At 28.7% G+C, this 17,785-nt stretch overlaps 1 protein-coding gene across 2 annotated transcripts in view; it reads left to right on the plus strand.

The window, feature by feature from the left end:
- The window catches only part of LOC142334249 (uncharacterized), a 102,455-nt gene extending 84,907 nt beyond the window's left edge, over window positions 1–17,548 (plus strand). For both annotated transcript variants that reach the window (XM_075382121.1, XM_075382122.1), the window contains 4 exons: window positions 4,144–4,272; window positions 6,885–7,013; window positions 8,832–8,969; window positions 11,363–17,548. In XM_075382121.1, the coding sequence (XP_075238236.1) occupies window positions 4,144–4,272; window positions 6,885–7,013; window positions 8,832–8,969; window positions 11,363–11,429 (463 nt within the window). In that variant the 3' untranslated portion in view covers window positions 11,430–17,548. The remainder of the gene's footprint in view (window positions 1–4,143; window positions 4,273–6,884; window positions 7,014–8,831; window positions 8,970–11,362) is intronic.
- Window positions 17,549–17,785: the final 237 nt, after the last annotated feature.

Below are 17,785 nucleotides of genomic sequence, written 5' to 3' on the forward strand. Positions count from 1 at the left end.
TTAGTATAGATATGGTTAATGTCATTATTCACAGGAGCCAAGTTTAAAAATCATAGCTTTTGTAAGTATAGTGAATTGTTAGCTATTGTTAAGCTTCCTCTTTAAATTAATTCTTTAACAGTTGTTCAGATGTCAGACCCATTACTGAGCATAGGCCTCTTCCCGAGTATTCCATGCTTCTCTGTCTAAAGTCAATATATTCCTGCACCTCCAAATCATCCTTGCAAATTCTTCTGTCTACTGCTTTTACTTTTCCTTTTCCTATAGAAAGCTTTTCAAATGTAACTTTTTTTTCCGCTTCCTATTTTACAACCTTGCCAGATAGGAGCCCATTTCTACTTCAATTGCTTAATTCCTCTAACTACGTCTGCCACTTTAGTGCGTTGCCTTACCTTTTCACAATTAATTCTGTCTTTCTTTTTCATACCAAGCATGTTTATCACCATTGATCATTGGGTAAACCTCTTATTTTGAATGGATTTCTTCAGCAGATTGTTCATGAGACAAGGTGTTTACACAACAGTCTAATAATTTACCTTTCTGTATACTGTTCACTTGGTTGTTTTTCATAATTGAATTTAAGGGAACAGTATTTTTTCTGAGCAGCTGCTATCCTTAAGATCTTTTTTGTCTGTCCTCAAAGCTCACTAGTTGCTTTAAATATATTGTCTTGTTTTCCCATTGTAGTTTCCTAGCAGTTTCAATTCTTTCTAAAGTCTGTTTGTTTGAAGAACAGTCATTAATTATAAAACCAGCTTCCCAGCTTTGATTTTCCAATTCATTCAATATTTCTGGAGATGAAGCAAGTACCAGATTGGCAGCAAACCTTAGATATATTAACCTTTAGACCTTAAAAATATTTAAACCTTAGATATATTAAACCTTTTGAATATTCTACTGTTATTACTAATTCCACATTTTTTTTCTGTCCAATTTAGTTTTATAAATACTTCCTGCAAGACTACATTGAACAAAACTAGCAATAAAGGATTTCCATTTTATGCCTTTTTCTATTTTAAAATACAATCCGACTTTGTCACTCACTATTCTCCCCTTACTCTGTGAATCTATCCTTTTTTATTAAATTGAAGTATTTAGGAGGCACATTTTGGGAACTTGTTGTTCTAAAGTAATTGGTGGTTTATGGAATCAAAAGCTTTATCATAATTAGCGAATGGTATCTATTCCTGTATTTAAAATTCTATTGTTTTTCAATAACCTGGATGTGATCTATTGTAAAGAAACCTGAACGAAATCCTTCTTGTTCCAGTAGTGGATCATGTTTACCAATTCATATTTAATTTGTTTCAAATAATTTTTTTAAATGTCTTTTATGGCAGAGGTTTATATCAGAGGATAATCGTCACTTATTTCTTCTGTTGAACAGTTTTGTCCACAAATTTTTAAGTATTGGGTAGGATATTTTAATCATTTCATTAGTAATGGAATCACTCCCTTGTATGTTTTCATTTTTTAGCTTCTTTACTGTGTTTTCCACTTCATACTCGTTAATCTGTGTAACTGAGTATACACTTTCCTCATAACTTATGACTCCATAACTACACAGTTCTCTAAAGAAGTTTGATGCTATTTTAACTTTGCCTTTCCTCTTTCTTTCCACCTGTCCAGTTTTATCTGTTAACCTAATAGTCCAGGGAACTCCTTGCTTATTTGCTTCTTTAGTTTTCTGATTGATTTATTACCAAGCTCCGCTAAAAATATTTTCTAAATGCCACATTCCAGAACTTGAGTTTCTGATAAAAGCCTTATTTTGATTTCCATTGTATGTGTAACTCAGTTCCGTTGAACGAAGTAAACTAATTTCTAGAGTGCGTTGAACTTATTTTTTTCTCTTGATTTCCTGTCCCTCTTCTTCATATCATCTATGCTTTATTAAATCTAGACTGCTATGGTAAATAGATTTACGTGGTATAGCTTGAAAAGTTCTACTTATGTTTTCTGTTTTAAGAAAAAAAGGTTGTACTGTCATATATATACTGAGAACCAGTTTGGCTACTTCCTATTGTAGTACTTTAATCTGTTCCATGTTTCCTTCTCTTTAAATCAGAATCATGTTCCAGCTCGGTCTAGGACTTAATGATATTCTTCCAATTTAAATGAGCTGTAATTAATCAGTGAGCCATGAAATATTTAAAATTGGAGCTGACTTCAAAATTTATAATTACTGTTTTATTTCCCTGAATGTAGTCTATTTCCATTTTAACTTATACATTGGGAACAGTCCATCTCCATTTTTCCACCCTGCGTTTCTTAGAAAAAGGTGTTCATTATGAAAAGTTGATTTGCCTGGCAGAAACTGACTAATTTTTTCCCTGTATTATTCCTCTGTCCATACCCATAAGGAACCATCATAGTTTTGTTTTCTACCTCTTTACTCCAAACTGTTGTTAAAATTTCGTAATTCTATTACTATATTATGATAGTTATTTTACAAATTGTTTCAAAACAATATGTATATGCCATAGAATGCTTAACATGGTTTTTCATCTGATTCGGTTGTGGATACATATACTTGAATTAATATCAGTTTTCATCAGAAGTAAACCTATGCTATCTATAATACCTTCAAACCTTAGTAATTTCATTCTTTAGATTTAATTTAATTAAGAATTCAATGCCTCTGTTCATAAGTAATTCTGTAGTATGCAAATAAATATCCAGACTTTCTGTTGAATTCTCTCATTACTCATTCTTAACCTCTGAATTCCCAGAATGTCTATATTTGTTTCAGATAATACGTGTTCCAGTTCAATTAGTCTGTCTTCTGAATGGAGTGATCTTGCATTAAGATTTTTTATTGTCAGGGTGGATTTAGTATAATTTCATATGTTGGTTTTGTTTTCTTTTCCTTAAAAGAAGGTTATTTATTGGAGAGGAAATAGTCTATCGTTTCTCCTTCACTGATAAGCTTTCTTGGAGGATGTGAATCAGTTTTTGAACAGGCGTAGTTTTAGTTTTACATCCTTATTGTGTTCTTCCGTTGCACTCTGTGAATGGGATTTTTCAAAAAAGAAAGCTGCCTTATTGTACTGTGATCATTTTTTTTATATTTTTGTCTTTTGAGTTCTTTTTTTTTTCTGGTTATTAATCTATAATGCTTGTTTCATCTTTAAGGAAGGGGGTGTTGCTCAGTTATCTTTAATCCCTTTCCTGTTATACTCAGTTTGTTGTCTTTCTGAGATTTATATAATTAATTTATCACAACTAGTAATTACAGCTTACCCTCTTCCCATACTTTAACCAGTTTACTAACAAAGTTCTTTTTTTTTCAAGTACACTTCTTAGAAAATGTTCAGTTATGTATGAATTTGTTTTAATTTTCTTTTTTTTAAGATTCAATTTTCTTACACATAGTATTGAGCAATTAGTATGGATCTAACCTTGTCATCCATTAGCTTATCTAATCTTTAGCATTGTTTATAACTTCTACAATTTTTATTAGGTCTTTCCAACATTTGAGTCACCTCTTTTAGTAATGTTAAATTTGATAGTTCATTTTCTTTTAGGCCATCAACAATTTGTTGAGGCTTGAATAATCATTTTATGTTGTAAATTTACAGAACAGTGATTGATTAATATCTATTACATGTATCTAAGGAAGAGAACATATTATAACTGAAATTGTAAAAACAGTTGGTATATTACTTCCACCATTGTTCATAAGTTCTATCCAATAAAACTTAATTGTATAGTATCTTTATAATCTTACTTATGAATTCAATGATTTCATCTTGCAACCAATTGTTACTGCTAATAGATCAGCTCAAAACAGCAACTTTTTTATAAAAAAGTTAATCCACTATAATAGTGTTCTCATAAAATAAAAATTATCAGTCTAATTTACTATTTTGCTAAATTAATAAGATTTGCTGAATCCAAAAATTAGAGGAAAAGATAATTAGAAAAAGTATTTGCAATTAAGCTATATAGCTTTGTACACCAGTGAGCTGATTAAGTGGACGATAAGATAACATTTTTTTCATTTTCCACAGCAAGGAATACACCAAATTTATATAACCATACCCTGTTGTGCATCGTGAAAGACCAAAATATTTGTTGACCTTATATTGCATTTGATATATATTCAAATGGAAATTAATTTCTAATCATTTTTTTCTTTAGGGCCAAATCAGATGTAGGATCTGAACATAAGAAGAGAGGAACCAAGGGAAAAGTTACAAAGAAAGAAGATTCATCTGCATTACTTGAAGATACATTTGTGGAAGTAAAGAATCCAAGGAAACGTGCTCTGTAAGTGCAGCCCTATTGAAAGATGTATGAAAGATAGCTTTACCTTGTACTATTTATCTTTTTGTGAAAAAATTTATTTTTTCACAGTCGTATAAATATCCTTGCAACATTCTGTTTAGTTTTAGCTACTTGATTACCTCCTTAATATTGGAAAAAAGATTGATTACATGTCCACTCTTCTGAAGTTGTAATTCTGAGGCATGATCAGGTTTTGAAGGATTTGTTGTAATCACTATTGAAACAAGAATAATTATCAGTTTCTAATGATCCCTTTTCTGGGCTGATTGTAAGGTATATTTAATGAATTTAATTATTTATTTAGTAATTAGATCAGTAATTTTAACTTAAATTATAATTATATAACTGTTTATCATAAAATTAGATTTCCTAAATACAGTAGAGCTCTGTGTTAAAACTGTATTAATATTTTTCATTCCAGTTGAGACATATAAAAGGCTAAATTACAATTGATATTGTTTGTTTACATTTCACTTTGAGACTTAAGTAATCAGGTGTTTTCACCTGATTTCACGTTGTGTTTAAATTATATAAATAAACGTTATATTTTTATTATTACATTCAAGACTATACGAGTTTTATGTTGTCAACATTGTATTTATAAAACTTCTGCAATTCAAATTTATTGTTGTATTCTAACAACAGTTTTCCAGAAGTTCAAGTCTACATCCAAAGATTTGATACATAGAAAAACGTTTTATTACAGAAACAAAAAATTTGAGAGTATAATAGTACTATAGACTAACAACTTTGCTTTAAAATTTCATTTATCTGAAATTTTACATAGCTGACTTTTTTATTGAATTTGTTTCATATAAATTCAAAAGTGCCAAATATTAACCTACAGTTATCTCATAACACTACGGGCTTGAATTTGCCAGGATTTAATACATTATTGTATATGATAAAAATAAATAATTCGTTCTTATATTTTAATATAAAATATAATTACATATTTTTGGGTATCACGCCATTAGCTTGAAAATGCCAAGATCATGCTAATAAATTGATTCTTATAGATAACCAAAATTTAGCATCATTTGAAAACTCGTTGCATTTTGTTGTCATTTTTTAGTGCTAATAACTGTATTAATTGTAATTGATGTCACTAAAAATTATTTTTCTTTAATTTCATGAAAGTTTAACAGAGTTCTGTGTAATTTTTACTCACAATCAATAGGTAAATCATTTTCAATTTATCTAAAGTATGATACAGAGTTTGTTAGTTTTGATTCAGTAAGGTTTGACTTAAATTGCTAAACTGATAAAAATTTCTCCTTTGTTTTATAGCTTACTTCTTCATGTGTGTTGTAGGCTATACAAAACTTATGTTTTAATAATTTCCCCTAATTAACCCCCTTTGAAATTCTTTCTGATAGCCTGATTAATAATATATAAATAATGAATTATGACTTTTAGGAAATTATTTATCATGTATCCCCCATCTTAATTAGATGTTAACTCATCTCATAAGCTTTACTCTTGTCACAAGCATATGGAATGGACATTTTTTTGCAACTTACAAAAAGATCTTGCTTGACCAGAAAACTCAGAATGTTATTTTAAAAACACTGTTGTGATCATACAGACTAGAGAAACTTAAGTGTTATGTAGTTTGGTTTCTCGTTTACCTCTTGATGCCCTAGAACTACTGGCTTCGTTAAATTAGAAAAACATAATCTCCATAAACACAGTATTTTCTTTTCCAGAGCAAGACTAAACTTAATAGTGTCGAAAATGATGAAGTCTCTGTGCCCTCAGCTTCTCTAGCCCAGTAATCCCTTTCCTTGTAGAATTACAGGATAAATAAAAATATGACTCCAATATTTGAAGCCTTACTCTTTATAACTTTTTCTACTTTTACAGACATGTACAAAGCTTAGTGTTACTAAGACAGACATGTACAAGCCTAATGACCTCATTGCTTAAAAAAATAAAGTATACCTTTATTTAAGCTCATAGGACCTTAACCTCCCATCTCTTTTTAAAGTAATATAAATTGAAATATTTCACATTAAAACCATTATTTCAGACAAAAAAAAAAACATTTTTGATGATATAAAATGAACCAAAGAGTTTCAAGTCCTCTCTTGCCCCTCTGCACCCTAACATCTTCGATTAACAAGTACTGTAATGTTCAGACTATTTTGCCTTCCAGCAAAAATTAAAAATTCAGTGGTTTTAAAGAGTATATTTTTAACAGTAATTTTATTTATACAAAACATTAACAAATAAGCCTGATTTTTATGTTTATGTTGCTACACTAGTTGAAAAGTCAGCTACTAACATTTTAATGATGGAACTAATTGCCCATTGTAAGCAGTTAACTGATAATCTAATGTTTAACCAAGGTATTTGTTTTTAAAGTTAACTACTTCTTAAATTTGACTACAGCAGTATGATGTGTAGGAAGTGGTTAGGACACTCCTATTCATAGAATTCTTAGTATATGGAAGTTTTCAACTTAACACTGAATTACTCAACCAGGCCCATCCTGAAGGATGTAAATATGATATACATTAAAATTTATTTTATTTGCTTTTATAAGTTTCAAATTCATTCAAACATTGACTTTTGTTATTGTTCTTGTATAGCTCAAAAAAATCTGTGAAACCTGAATCTCCAGAAAAAGAAAAAAAGATTACTTCAGGTAAACAAAAAAAGACTTCACCAATGGCTAAAGGAAAAGTTAGAATTATGGGTCATAACAAAACTACAGCAAAGTAAGTTGAGTTTGTAATGTATTTTGTATAATTTTCTGAGATTTATTATATGAAGGTAAAATACATAGGAAGGGAAAATTAAAGCCATGACGTAAGGGTAACTGCCTTTCTTATTTCTGGGTTTAGGTAATGAATTGCACTGTATTTTATTTTGTGATTGAAAATTAATTGTACTGTTGTACATAATGTTTCATTGCCTCTGCTTCTTTTTTTTAATGCATACCAACATTCAAAATACCTTAGATATATTAGTAATGAAGCAGTATAATAATTCTCTCTTTCATCTCTGAAAGTCTTATATTTTTATTTTGCTTGCATTGATAACAAAATTTTATCTCATTTGTTATTTACAAATTATAAATAAAGAATTTAAAGTTTTTGAAAAAGAAAGAATCAGTTTTTACAATGATCATGAAATTATTATTATATTAACTTTGGAAGTTGCAACTTTTGACAGATACAGTTGAAGATTCAACTGTTGAAAGATCAGCACTTAGTTTTCTGTTTTCAGAAGTTCTAAAACTGTTCCATTGTTGTTGTGGCATATCCCTTGTTATTTTTCATTGATTGATATAGGTGCATTTGTATTTTTATTTGTCTGACATATTTCGAATATAATAATGTAACAGCTGTTGATCATGAATATTATTAAAAAAGATCATCCTTATGTTTGCATCTTATAAAGTGCAAGTTTTTTACTGGAATAAGCCTTTGAAAAGAGGTACATATTTTTATTATATGAATTTAGTTACGGTAAAATTAATAAGTAATTCTGTTTTCCTGCATTGAAAACATTGCATTTACGTGAACATTGATAGGTCATATTATATTACTTCTAATTTGACTGTATTTATATTAAATAATAATTCTGAATGCATTTAGGGTTAGTTGCAAAACATTGATAAGAATTTACATTCTTATAAACAATTATATCTGCATTCTTATAAACATATTCAGTTTCTAAGGTTGTGTTTTGTGTGCAGCACTGAAAAAATGAAAACCAAATTTGGTATATTTAGATTTTTTCATTACAAATCAAGACTGATGAATTTTTGTTAAAAAGAAGTGTGCAATATCTCTGGTATGTAAGAATTTCTAATGGGTTAACACTTTTAAGACTGAAAAACTTTTGGGACTGTCTAAAATGACTACCAAGAAAGACGGTTAGTTAAAGTGACTATCAAAATGTAAATTTTGCATGTTTTTACAGAAAAAGTATTTCCTTTAATGATGGATTTCAAGTCTCTTTTTTAATTATACTCGGAAAGAACTGCAGTTTCTCATAATAAGATACAAATTAATATCAATTATTTGGGAGAAATTAAACAAAAAAATTTGTAAACGAAATTTTTTATAAATATATTTTTAAAGCTGTACAGTTAAAAAAATAGACAATCAATGAAAAAGAAATTAGTTATCCAGAAAATTATTTTCTACTAAATATTTGTTTTCTAGCTTTTTTTTAAAGAAATCATGAAAGACTTTTTAAGTGAAAAAAAAATTTACATCATTCAGTGTAATAAAACATAAGTGTTAATTTGTTTACAACATAAAATATATCCATAACTAACAAGTTACAAAAGATCAGTTCTATATTGGGTCAAGTACTACAGAAAATGTGCAACAACCAAGTGGAAAAATTACAGTAAATAGTTTTTACAAGATATGAATACAATTTTTCATGAAAAAAAAATTTTTCTGTGGTAAAAACCCAAAAACAAATCAATGAAAATATTAATGTATTTTCTAGGTTCAATAATTCAATTTTTCTTTGGTTTATAGTATTCTTATTTAATTAATTTTTGTATTTGGCTCAAGCACACTTGAAGAACCTAAAGCTGAAACCAAAAGAAAGAAGGCTGGTGCTAATGAACAGATTGGTTTATCAGCTGTGGTTGAAGAAAATGCTGGTGGAAGTAAAAATAAAAAACAAAAAGGAGCAAGAAAGAAGATAACGTAAGTAAACTTATTTTTGTACTTTGGTTCTGGAATTCAGTATTATTTTATGTGTTATATTTAGTATCATTACAAGGACCCTACCAGTATTACTATATCCATTGACAGAAAAAGTGATTGGCATTCATTGTAATTTAATTGTTCATTGTGTTTAAAACTATTTTGATCATTTATTTTGTGTGCTCAACACAGTGTTAATACATATAAAATATGGATGATTTATAAATAATGTTGTCAGATCATTATCTGATGGCCCATTTTTGTATCTTAAAATATTTTTTTAACTTTTCAAGCTAGCCCCAAAAAATGACATTATACTTTGTACGAGAAATTATGTAAGCTTAATAAATAGTTAATAATGATGACAAGTTTACCATTTTACTAAGGAACTTTAAAGCCAAATGGTAGTTTTTTTTTACAAACATTCATGTTCCCATAAGAACACTCAAAAATTTCATTTTTTTCTTTTACTATTGGCATCATTAATGGGAATTCTATCCACACAATCAGCAATGTTTCGTTACCTGAGAAACATAATGCAACCAACAGTTCTGTCCATATTTAAAGTTTGATGGTTGCAATTCATCCAGTGAATAATTTTTAAGCTGCTATTACAGAATTTTCAATTTCTTTTGAACAGTTATCTTCAGATATTGATGCAGTTGTATTATCTGCAAAAGCATTACAATGAATTGCCTAGATTTTGAGACAGGTCACAAAGGGGTCAAGATCTACTGCCCTCGGGCACTTTCATTTTACATCTTGAAATTAGGATCTAAATTTACATGTTTCTTATGAAAGATGAAATTGAAAGTATTTCTTACAGTGAGTAAGAAATGATTTGAACCAGTTATAAGTAACTCCTCTTATACCATAGAAAAATTTGAATTTTTGGTATGAAAAATTTGAAACTGAGATGGATGCTTTACTGAAATTGAAAATGGAATTTGATTATTTTTTTCAAAAGCTGGGAATTATCTGTCATTGAACAAGTTTTTCCGAAAACCATGTCGAAGTTATATCCCAAAAGGAATTGTGCTGATTTTTTTATTTAAATATATATTTCATTCATCTGAAATAAGTTATCTCACTCAAAGATTCTTGGAAAGTTATGCAGAGGTTCTAACTTCTTTCCGCTAATCAAAACAGTTCTTGTTAATGTTAGTTTATTTGTTACAATTTTTTTGTTCATAGTTCTAAAATAAAGATCTTTCTTTCAAATTAAATAGGGAAGATGTAGAAATTGCAGAGAGTCAAATTTATTATGTAGAAATGTAGGACTGTTTTCTTCATTAGAAATTCTTAAAAAAAGTATAATGTTGTGGTGGTTCAGCACGAAATTGTTCGCAGTATTACTTTAGACTATGGACCTGTTTTTGGTGTTATCAAGACATCTAGATTAACTACTTGGGCTGGAAATACAAATTCTTTGTTCACAATGCCGCACACCCTTAAAAAAATAAAAAACATTGTTTTCATATGATTTTTTCAGACAAGAAGAATTTTTCATGCACCATTTCACATTTTGGCATTTTGTCTCAGGATTACAATTGAACACTTATTATTCAGATCCTATTATTTCTTTGTTGATTTGTTTTTTGCTCTGTGGGCAATTCTGGAGCTATGCATAAATGTTTTGCTTGTGCAAATGGTCTGTCAGACCATACTAAATTTTATCTAAGCCTGTTCTTTCTGTAATTAGAAATATTTCATAATTATATCTTGCAGTTCTTCCAAATTTTGATTTGTTGATAAGGTTGGCCTTCCAGAATTATATTCATCTTCAACATTTTCATGGGCTCCATTAACAACCATATAAACCACACTTCTCAATAGAATGTCATCTCCATAAGGGTCTGTTTAAAATCTGATTTTTCACTGAAAAGTTGGTGTTTTCCTTGTATCATAAACATACTTAAATCATACTTACACACAATCAGCAGTAGCATAACTGTTAAGTCAGCACATCTGATTAACAGTTGTGATGCAGTTGAAACAATTAGGACATGCAGCCAAAAGTTACAGTCCAAATTGTCATGTCATTGAAAAATCAATAAGTTACTTTTGTGAAAAAATCTCATATTGCAGTTGAAAGAAAAATGTTTTCCAAACGTTGGCTTCAAACCTAGCCACAAATGGAGATGGTACTCTAAATTTCTTTTTTTATGCCATTGAATAACTTTTGATAATATCCCTAAAAAACTTGCAATTGGTTTTAATCAGTACTTATTTATGTTATATAAATCAAGAAAAAATAGATCGTTACATGTTAATAAGTAAGAATTTGTCTGTTACTTCAATAATAGATTTGTAATCATGCTTAAATATTTTAAAAATCTTAAGTTGATTTCACCTATAACACTATTAATTGTGGACTTCTAATTTTGTTCCAGAGATCAGAAATCAGGTGCAGAATTTCCAGTGATTTCTTTAAGGACTAGATCTGTTGTCAAAAAATAAAAAGTAGTACTAAAAGTAGACTACTTTTGTAATTTTATTGAATTAGCTATAAATATTAATATATTAATGGTTTTTAATTTTAACATTGTATTCTAATCAAGTATTTTGAATTTTACATAATAAATTTTTTTTCCTTGTTTTTACTACTGAGAAATAAACATTTCTTTTTAATTTTTATTAATTGCATTAATAAGTATCATCAATTTAACCATTATTCTGTATCGTGACAAGCTATTATGCTTGTCATAACACCTAAAATATTGTGTACAAGTTTCTAAACAGATTGGGATGTTTTTAACTTTTTTTTTAATGCATTGAGAAGTGAAACATGTTTATGGTATTAAGGTATACTATGACTGCATGTCTGAAAAGTAGATAAATAAGTTATTCAGTTACTCAACACCAACAAATTAAAAAAAATACCAAGATTCAGACTAAAGATTTTCTCAATCCCATATAGAAAAAATATTCTAATGACTTGGAATTTATTGTGCTTAGTTCAACTTGGTGCTGTAAAAGTTTTGTCGATCAGAATAATGACTATAGCATGTTTTGTGATAGAAAAAGTATGTTAATCTATTGTTTTAAACTTCTGCTAGTCTTGTGTGTAGATGACTTGTGTAAAGCACCTAATGTGAAAGGCATCAGTTGAAAGTTAAGAGATCACAACTAATTAATATTGTGTCACTTGTAGAGCTGAATATCACAACTTTTTTGAAATGCAGTTATATTCAAAACAGTGAAGATGGCTGTACTATTTTTGGGGTGTTTGTGTCTCATGTTGGATACCAGTCAGTCATCAAATGTAAATGTGGAGAAAGTTTTCTTATATTTTCAGTTAGCAATTTAAAGGCAGAATATACACACCGTATTTCACCGCATAATGGTAGAACATTTTTTATCTAAAAATTACCATCAAACTAGAGTGCAACCATTATGTGAAATATTTTCATACTTATATGAAAATTAAGGATTTTCTGGGGAAAAAAGACTGAATAAGAAAAAACAATTTATTTTCATGTATTGTTGTAACATTAGATAATTTTCAAGTAACACATTTTATTATTCACTAATATTTTTTGATCAAGAATTTATTGTTCTGCACGTGTTTTCTAAGCAGATAGGCTGTAATTTTTTCTAACCTGGAAAGAAATAAAAGAAATCCCTATAATACGACATTTTATTGTTTTGGTTGCAAAATAAATGTTGGTAAACAGCTGTTACCAGACAATTGCGAATGAGACTGCTTCATCTTTACTAAAAGTAGAGTAGCTGTTCTATAAAGCATCAGCGTCTCACAGCGTCCAATGCATTAGAAATCCATTTTTTTTTTAACTGTTGCACGCACTTTCCATTTTTATGGAGTCCCAGTTCTTCACTACCCACATACACAAAAGAGTTCTACTGAAGGACGCTTAATTTTACCAGTTTGAGTGAATTGGTGGTCTCCACTTCCGATCCAGTTTATATAGTCATTTTTAAAGAATTGTTTTTGAATGGCTTGCTCAAACTCATCTACATCTGTGAGTTGAAGAATGGATATAAGACCACTAGGGATGATTATTTGTTCTGTGTTATTTTATTGTAAAAGTAATTTTAATTCATCAGTGGTGTAACCTCAAAAACTGTCTATAACCAGAAGCACCGGATGTTTTAACAGTGCACCTGGTCTCTTTGTTCCATTCTCATTTGACCCTGTGTGTTTGGAATCAATCCAACCATCCCTTTAATTGTGTTTCAATGCTTATGACACCCTTTTTGTAACATGGCATATCAAAACACAGGAATCTTATCTGTGTTGCCTATATGTAATAATTAATACAAAGTAGCTTGCGTAAAACAAAATGATGAAATTATAAAACTTTTTCTGTGTAATTCTCTGGCAGTTTTTGGCAAAAAGACATTTGTCTTCTCACGGAGAAGTCGTGCTGCTGCATAAATCTATGCACCCAACCATAACATCGTTGGAAGAATTCTTCATAAATGTTTTTACTTCTTGCCTCTTTACTTGCCTTACTTTGAATCATATATACTTAATGCAGAAACCATTGTTTCTTAATTCATCAGCGTAATTAAAAATTTCCACATCTGCCTCAGGATACTTGCCAAATTGCCCCTCTGAAAACATGGCAAGATCATTCTTGTTTCTTGATTTGTCTTAATTTTTTGCCATCCTCTTGCCATCTTTTCACTAACAGAAAACTGTTGTTTGGCCGCTCTTTTACCACGTTCAGCATAATTAATAACTGTTAGTTTAAATCTAGCAGAATAATTACTATATTTTCCCATTTTTAAAGGTGCAGTGGTAGTTGTAGGATCAAAACACTAAACAGGCAGAGATGGGTTGTTTATGGCACAGCACATACTGAGTACTTGACAATAACGAATAGTGTGGGCATCAATGACCACTTCCCTATGCCTTGTTAATTGATAGAGCAAGAGAGTTAGAGAAAGATGTGGCAACTACCAGGTACAACCGTCATAGTAACAGCAGTGCCAGTTTTTGTTTACAATTTTGAGAAAATCCATATTGTATGTTGTCTAAACTAAAGTACATCAGTCTGCAACAGAAAATTTTAATATCATTTTTTGACCTTAAGGATTAGGGTACAACCAATATACAGTGAAACATAGTATGTGAGTATATATATATATATATATATATATAAAGAGAGAGAGAGAGAGAGAGAGAGAGTGTGTGTGTTTCTAAAATGGTAGGATGGCTGTACTTTTTCAGATTCTACTAGTAAAACTGAACAAACAATATCCTTAGGAAAAGTGGCAATTCCTCCTTTGTTCTCCCTCTGTCTGCTATTTTGTTATTTTTATATAAAATATATTTGAAGTTCAGATACACAAATCACATTAATATTTGTTAAGCGTTTTGGTAACAAAGTTTTAAAATTAGAAAAAAATCAGAACTTGAATACCTTCACAAATTACAAAATGGCAGCCGTTTATTTTTCAATTCGTTACATCTCCATAAATATTAGTTTTATGAAAATTTATGCTATTTGCTAAAATATTAAGCCTTTTATTTTAAACAAATGACATTTTATTTTTTAAAATGGGTTATGAAATAGCTGAGTTATGGCAGAAAATTGATGTAATTTTATATCTGTTTTCATGTCCTCCTTTACATTCTATTCCGTTAAATATTGTTTTTATTTATTGTTAATTCTAGTATTGTAAATTAGTATCAAATTAAGTAATAATTTTCTCACAATAATAGATCTAATAATTATGACATAAAATTACATCAATTTTCTGCCATAACTAGACTATTTGATAACCGATTTTAAAAAATAAAATATCATTTTGTTCAAAATAAAAGGCTTAATATAGCAAATAACATAAATTTTGATAAAACTTTATGGAGTTATAACGAATTGAAAAATAAACATGGTCGCCATTTTGTAATTTGCGAAGGCATTTAAGTCCTGATTTTTTTGATAATTTTAAAACGTTACTACCAACATGCTTATCAAACATTAATGTGATTCATCTATCCGAACTTCAAATATTAATTTTTATGAAAAAAACAACAAATTGGCAATGAAGGAGAAATTGCCAATTTTCTTAAGGATATTTTTTTTAGTTTTACAAGTAGTATCCAAAAAAGTTATAGCCAGTCCATCATTTTAGAAACACTGTATATATTACATAAAAATTTTTTTCTTTATTACTATCGGTTTAAACTGTTTTATCATTATTAGTTGAATTAAACTGACATTATTTTTCCTTCTGTCAATTTTTTGCAATAACTTGAATATTTATGTTACTGTTAACTTTTATTTATATTTTGCTCTTTATAATTACATAGAGAATTTATTTATTATATGTACATTTAAAATGTTATTGTGTGTATTAAATTATACTTCTGTTTTCATTTTGTGTTAAATAATAAAGACCTTTTTTTTGTTTTTGGTTTTTTTTTATATTTTGTCTGCTGATAAATGAATTTGTTCAGGGGTCTTGGCTTATGCAAGGCCTAAGTAGGTAATTATGTAAGTTTATAAAATGTTACTTATTTATTGTACCTATAAAATACTTTATACTTATATTTAACTATTAGAAGTTGATTAATCAGTTTAGTGAAATTTTAATATATATTCCATGTATTGTGCATTAATGTTTGGATAGGTGTAGTGTTTATTGTAGACATTATATTTAGATTGTATTTTGAAGATTTGATTTGATTATAAGTTTGAAAACTTATAATTACTTAATGGATGAATTATATACTTACACACTTGGTATATTTTGTAACACTATTTTACTAAAGTAAAATTTTTTTTAGATTAGGATAAGGTATATATTATATTCTGAATTTTTCATATTAAAGTTTTTTTATGTTTATTAATGGCAGATGTAGTGTAAGCCACTTCAAACTTTGTTTTCTGATTTTTAAATGTTTGTGTATGCTGTTATTCTATTTAACTGTTGCACTGTTGGCCTGAATTCTTATGAAAGCTGTGCCACAACGTTGCAGTTAATTTTATCTGACAGCCAATACAATATTTTTGTATCACTTATTTTGCTCCATGAAACTGTGTAAGCTGCACAAGATGAGATTTTTTGTTATACTATTATCTAAATAAAAACTAATTTGATAAGTATACTAGATCGTGAATACCCAGTGTTCTTTGGTGGTTGGTTGGGTTTCAATTAACTACACTTAACTTACAGTCATATATATCATCTAATGAAGTAATACCCGACAATGATTTCCGGAGGCTAAACAGGAAAACAAATTTGCTAAGTAAGTTGTGTTTTAAGTTACTTTGCCTTTCCAAAGTGCTTACTTCGCAATTATTCCGTAAAATTTTATTTGTAATTCTGAAATTTCAGAATTGTCATTTTCACTGTAGATGGCTTGGTAAGATTATGAAATGTTATCTTATAGAATGTTCTATTTGTGTAAATTTACTTCATCATCTGGTTTACACTGCCACCCTTTTTTTAAACAGTTTTGTATTTTTCAGTCTTTTAAACAAAATTTCTACTTTTGTCTGACAAGTCATTGTGTATGTCATCACCACACCGTTTTAGTTTTGATGTATAATATGGTTTTTATTTATAAATTTATCACACGAAAAAATTGTAAGTTCTTAGCTTACCCACAAACAGTGCACATTCTAATTTTCCTTCTTTAATAGCTTTTCATTACTACAAGCAACGTGTTCTACTAGATATTATCTGTAGGTAATGATGTGAGTAGATGTTACATTAAGGTTTGCTTTCATTAGATAGTTCTAAATTTTTAAGGATTTAAAGCATGAAGTACTTAAGAATTTACTTCTAATTTAATAGGGAAAAAAGATGATCATTGGCCAATACCTTATTTTGCATGAAACCTTATGTAGCACAGACCCAATCAACTAGATCAATTTATTTAGTGTTGTTCATTGATGAAAATAACAAAAGAGTCTTGTTTTGTTTTAGAGCAAAAGTATCCATAAATTATGTCTTTATTGTAATAAAAGTTGCTATAAGACCTATTCTTATTAGCTTAAAATTGCATTTCTTCTTTTTAACTTACAGCGATTGTTAATATTAAGAGAAGATAGGGAAACTGGTGCACAAATTGTCTATAGCAACATTTATTGCTTCTTTTAATATTAATGAACTGAACAATGTCTATCTGTTTTATTAAAGACAGAGATTAGCTTATAGCAGCAAGTTTTAAAATTTGACTATGTTGCACTGAAGGATTGTCTAAAGAATACTTACCTATTATATATGTTAGTGTTTCTAACAAAAAATTCAGGGATCAAATTTTTTCTTGTAGAAAAGTAAGGAATTTTGAATATTGTTGGCAAATAAAAAAAAATTGTTTGAATAATAGCTTTTTAATTGTAACTTATGGAGAAACATAATTATAATCTCAGTTTAGCAAAATTATATATCTTTATGATGCAGAGTGGAGAGCAAACTAGAAAAGAATGGCACAAATCTGCAGCAGTTAACATATCAGAATTTTATTCTTGTAGGTTCTTAAAATAATTGAATTAAATTCAATATTCATTTTCGTTTATAATTATTTAAAAATTGTATAATTTCTTTTAATTCTTATGTACTGTTACATGATTAAAAATAGACATCTATTGTTTGTTATATGTATTTATTTTTATTTACCCTTTTTTACTTTCTCTTCTCAAGTTTATGCATGAAAGAATGAAGTATAATATCCTGTGTACTGTTGCCAGCGAATTTATTTATGTTAATTTTTAACACTAATTTTAAATCGTTAGATTGATACCAGAATTTTTAGTTAAATTTCACAAAATTAGGTTATAATTCTCAGAAGCGGAAGCCTTTTACGTTCCAGTTTGAATCACATAAGTCTTGATTAA

The sequence above is a fragment of the Lycorma delicatula genome, chromosome 1, assembly GCF_047948215.1.
Source record: "Lycorma delicatula isolate Av1 chromosome 1, ASM4794821v1, whole genome shotgun sequence".
Taxonomy (NCBI): domain Eukaryota; kingdom Metazoa; phylum Arthropoda; class Insecta; order Hemiptera; family Fulgoridae; genus Lycorma; species Lycorma delicatula.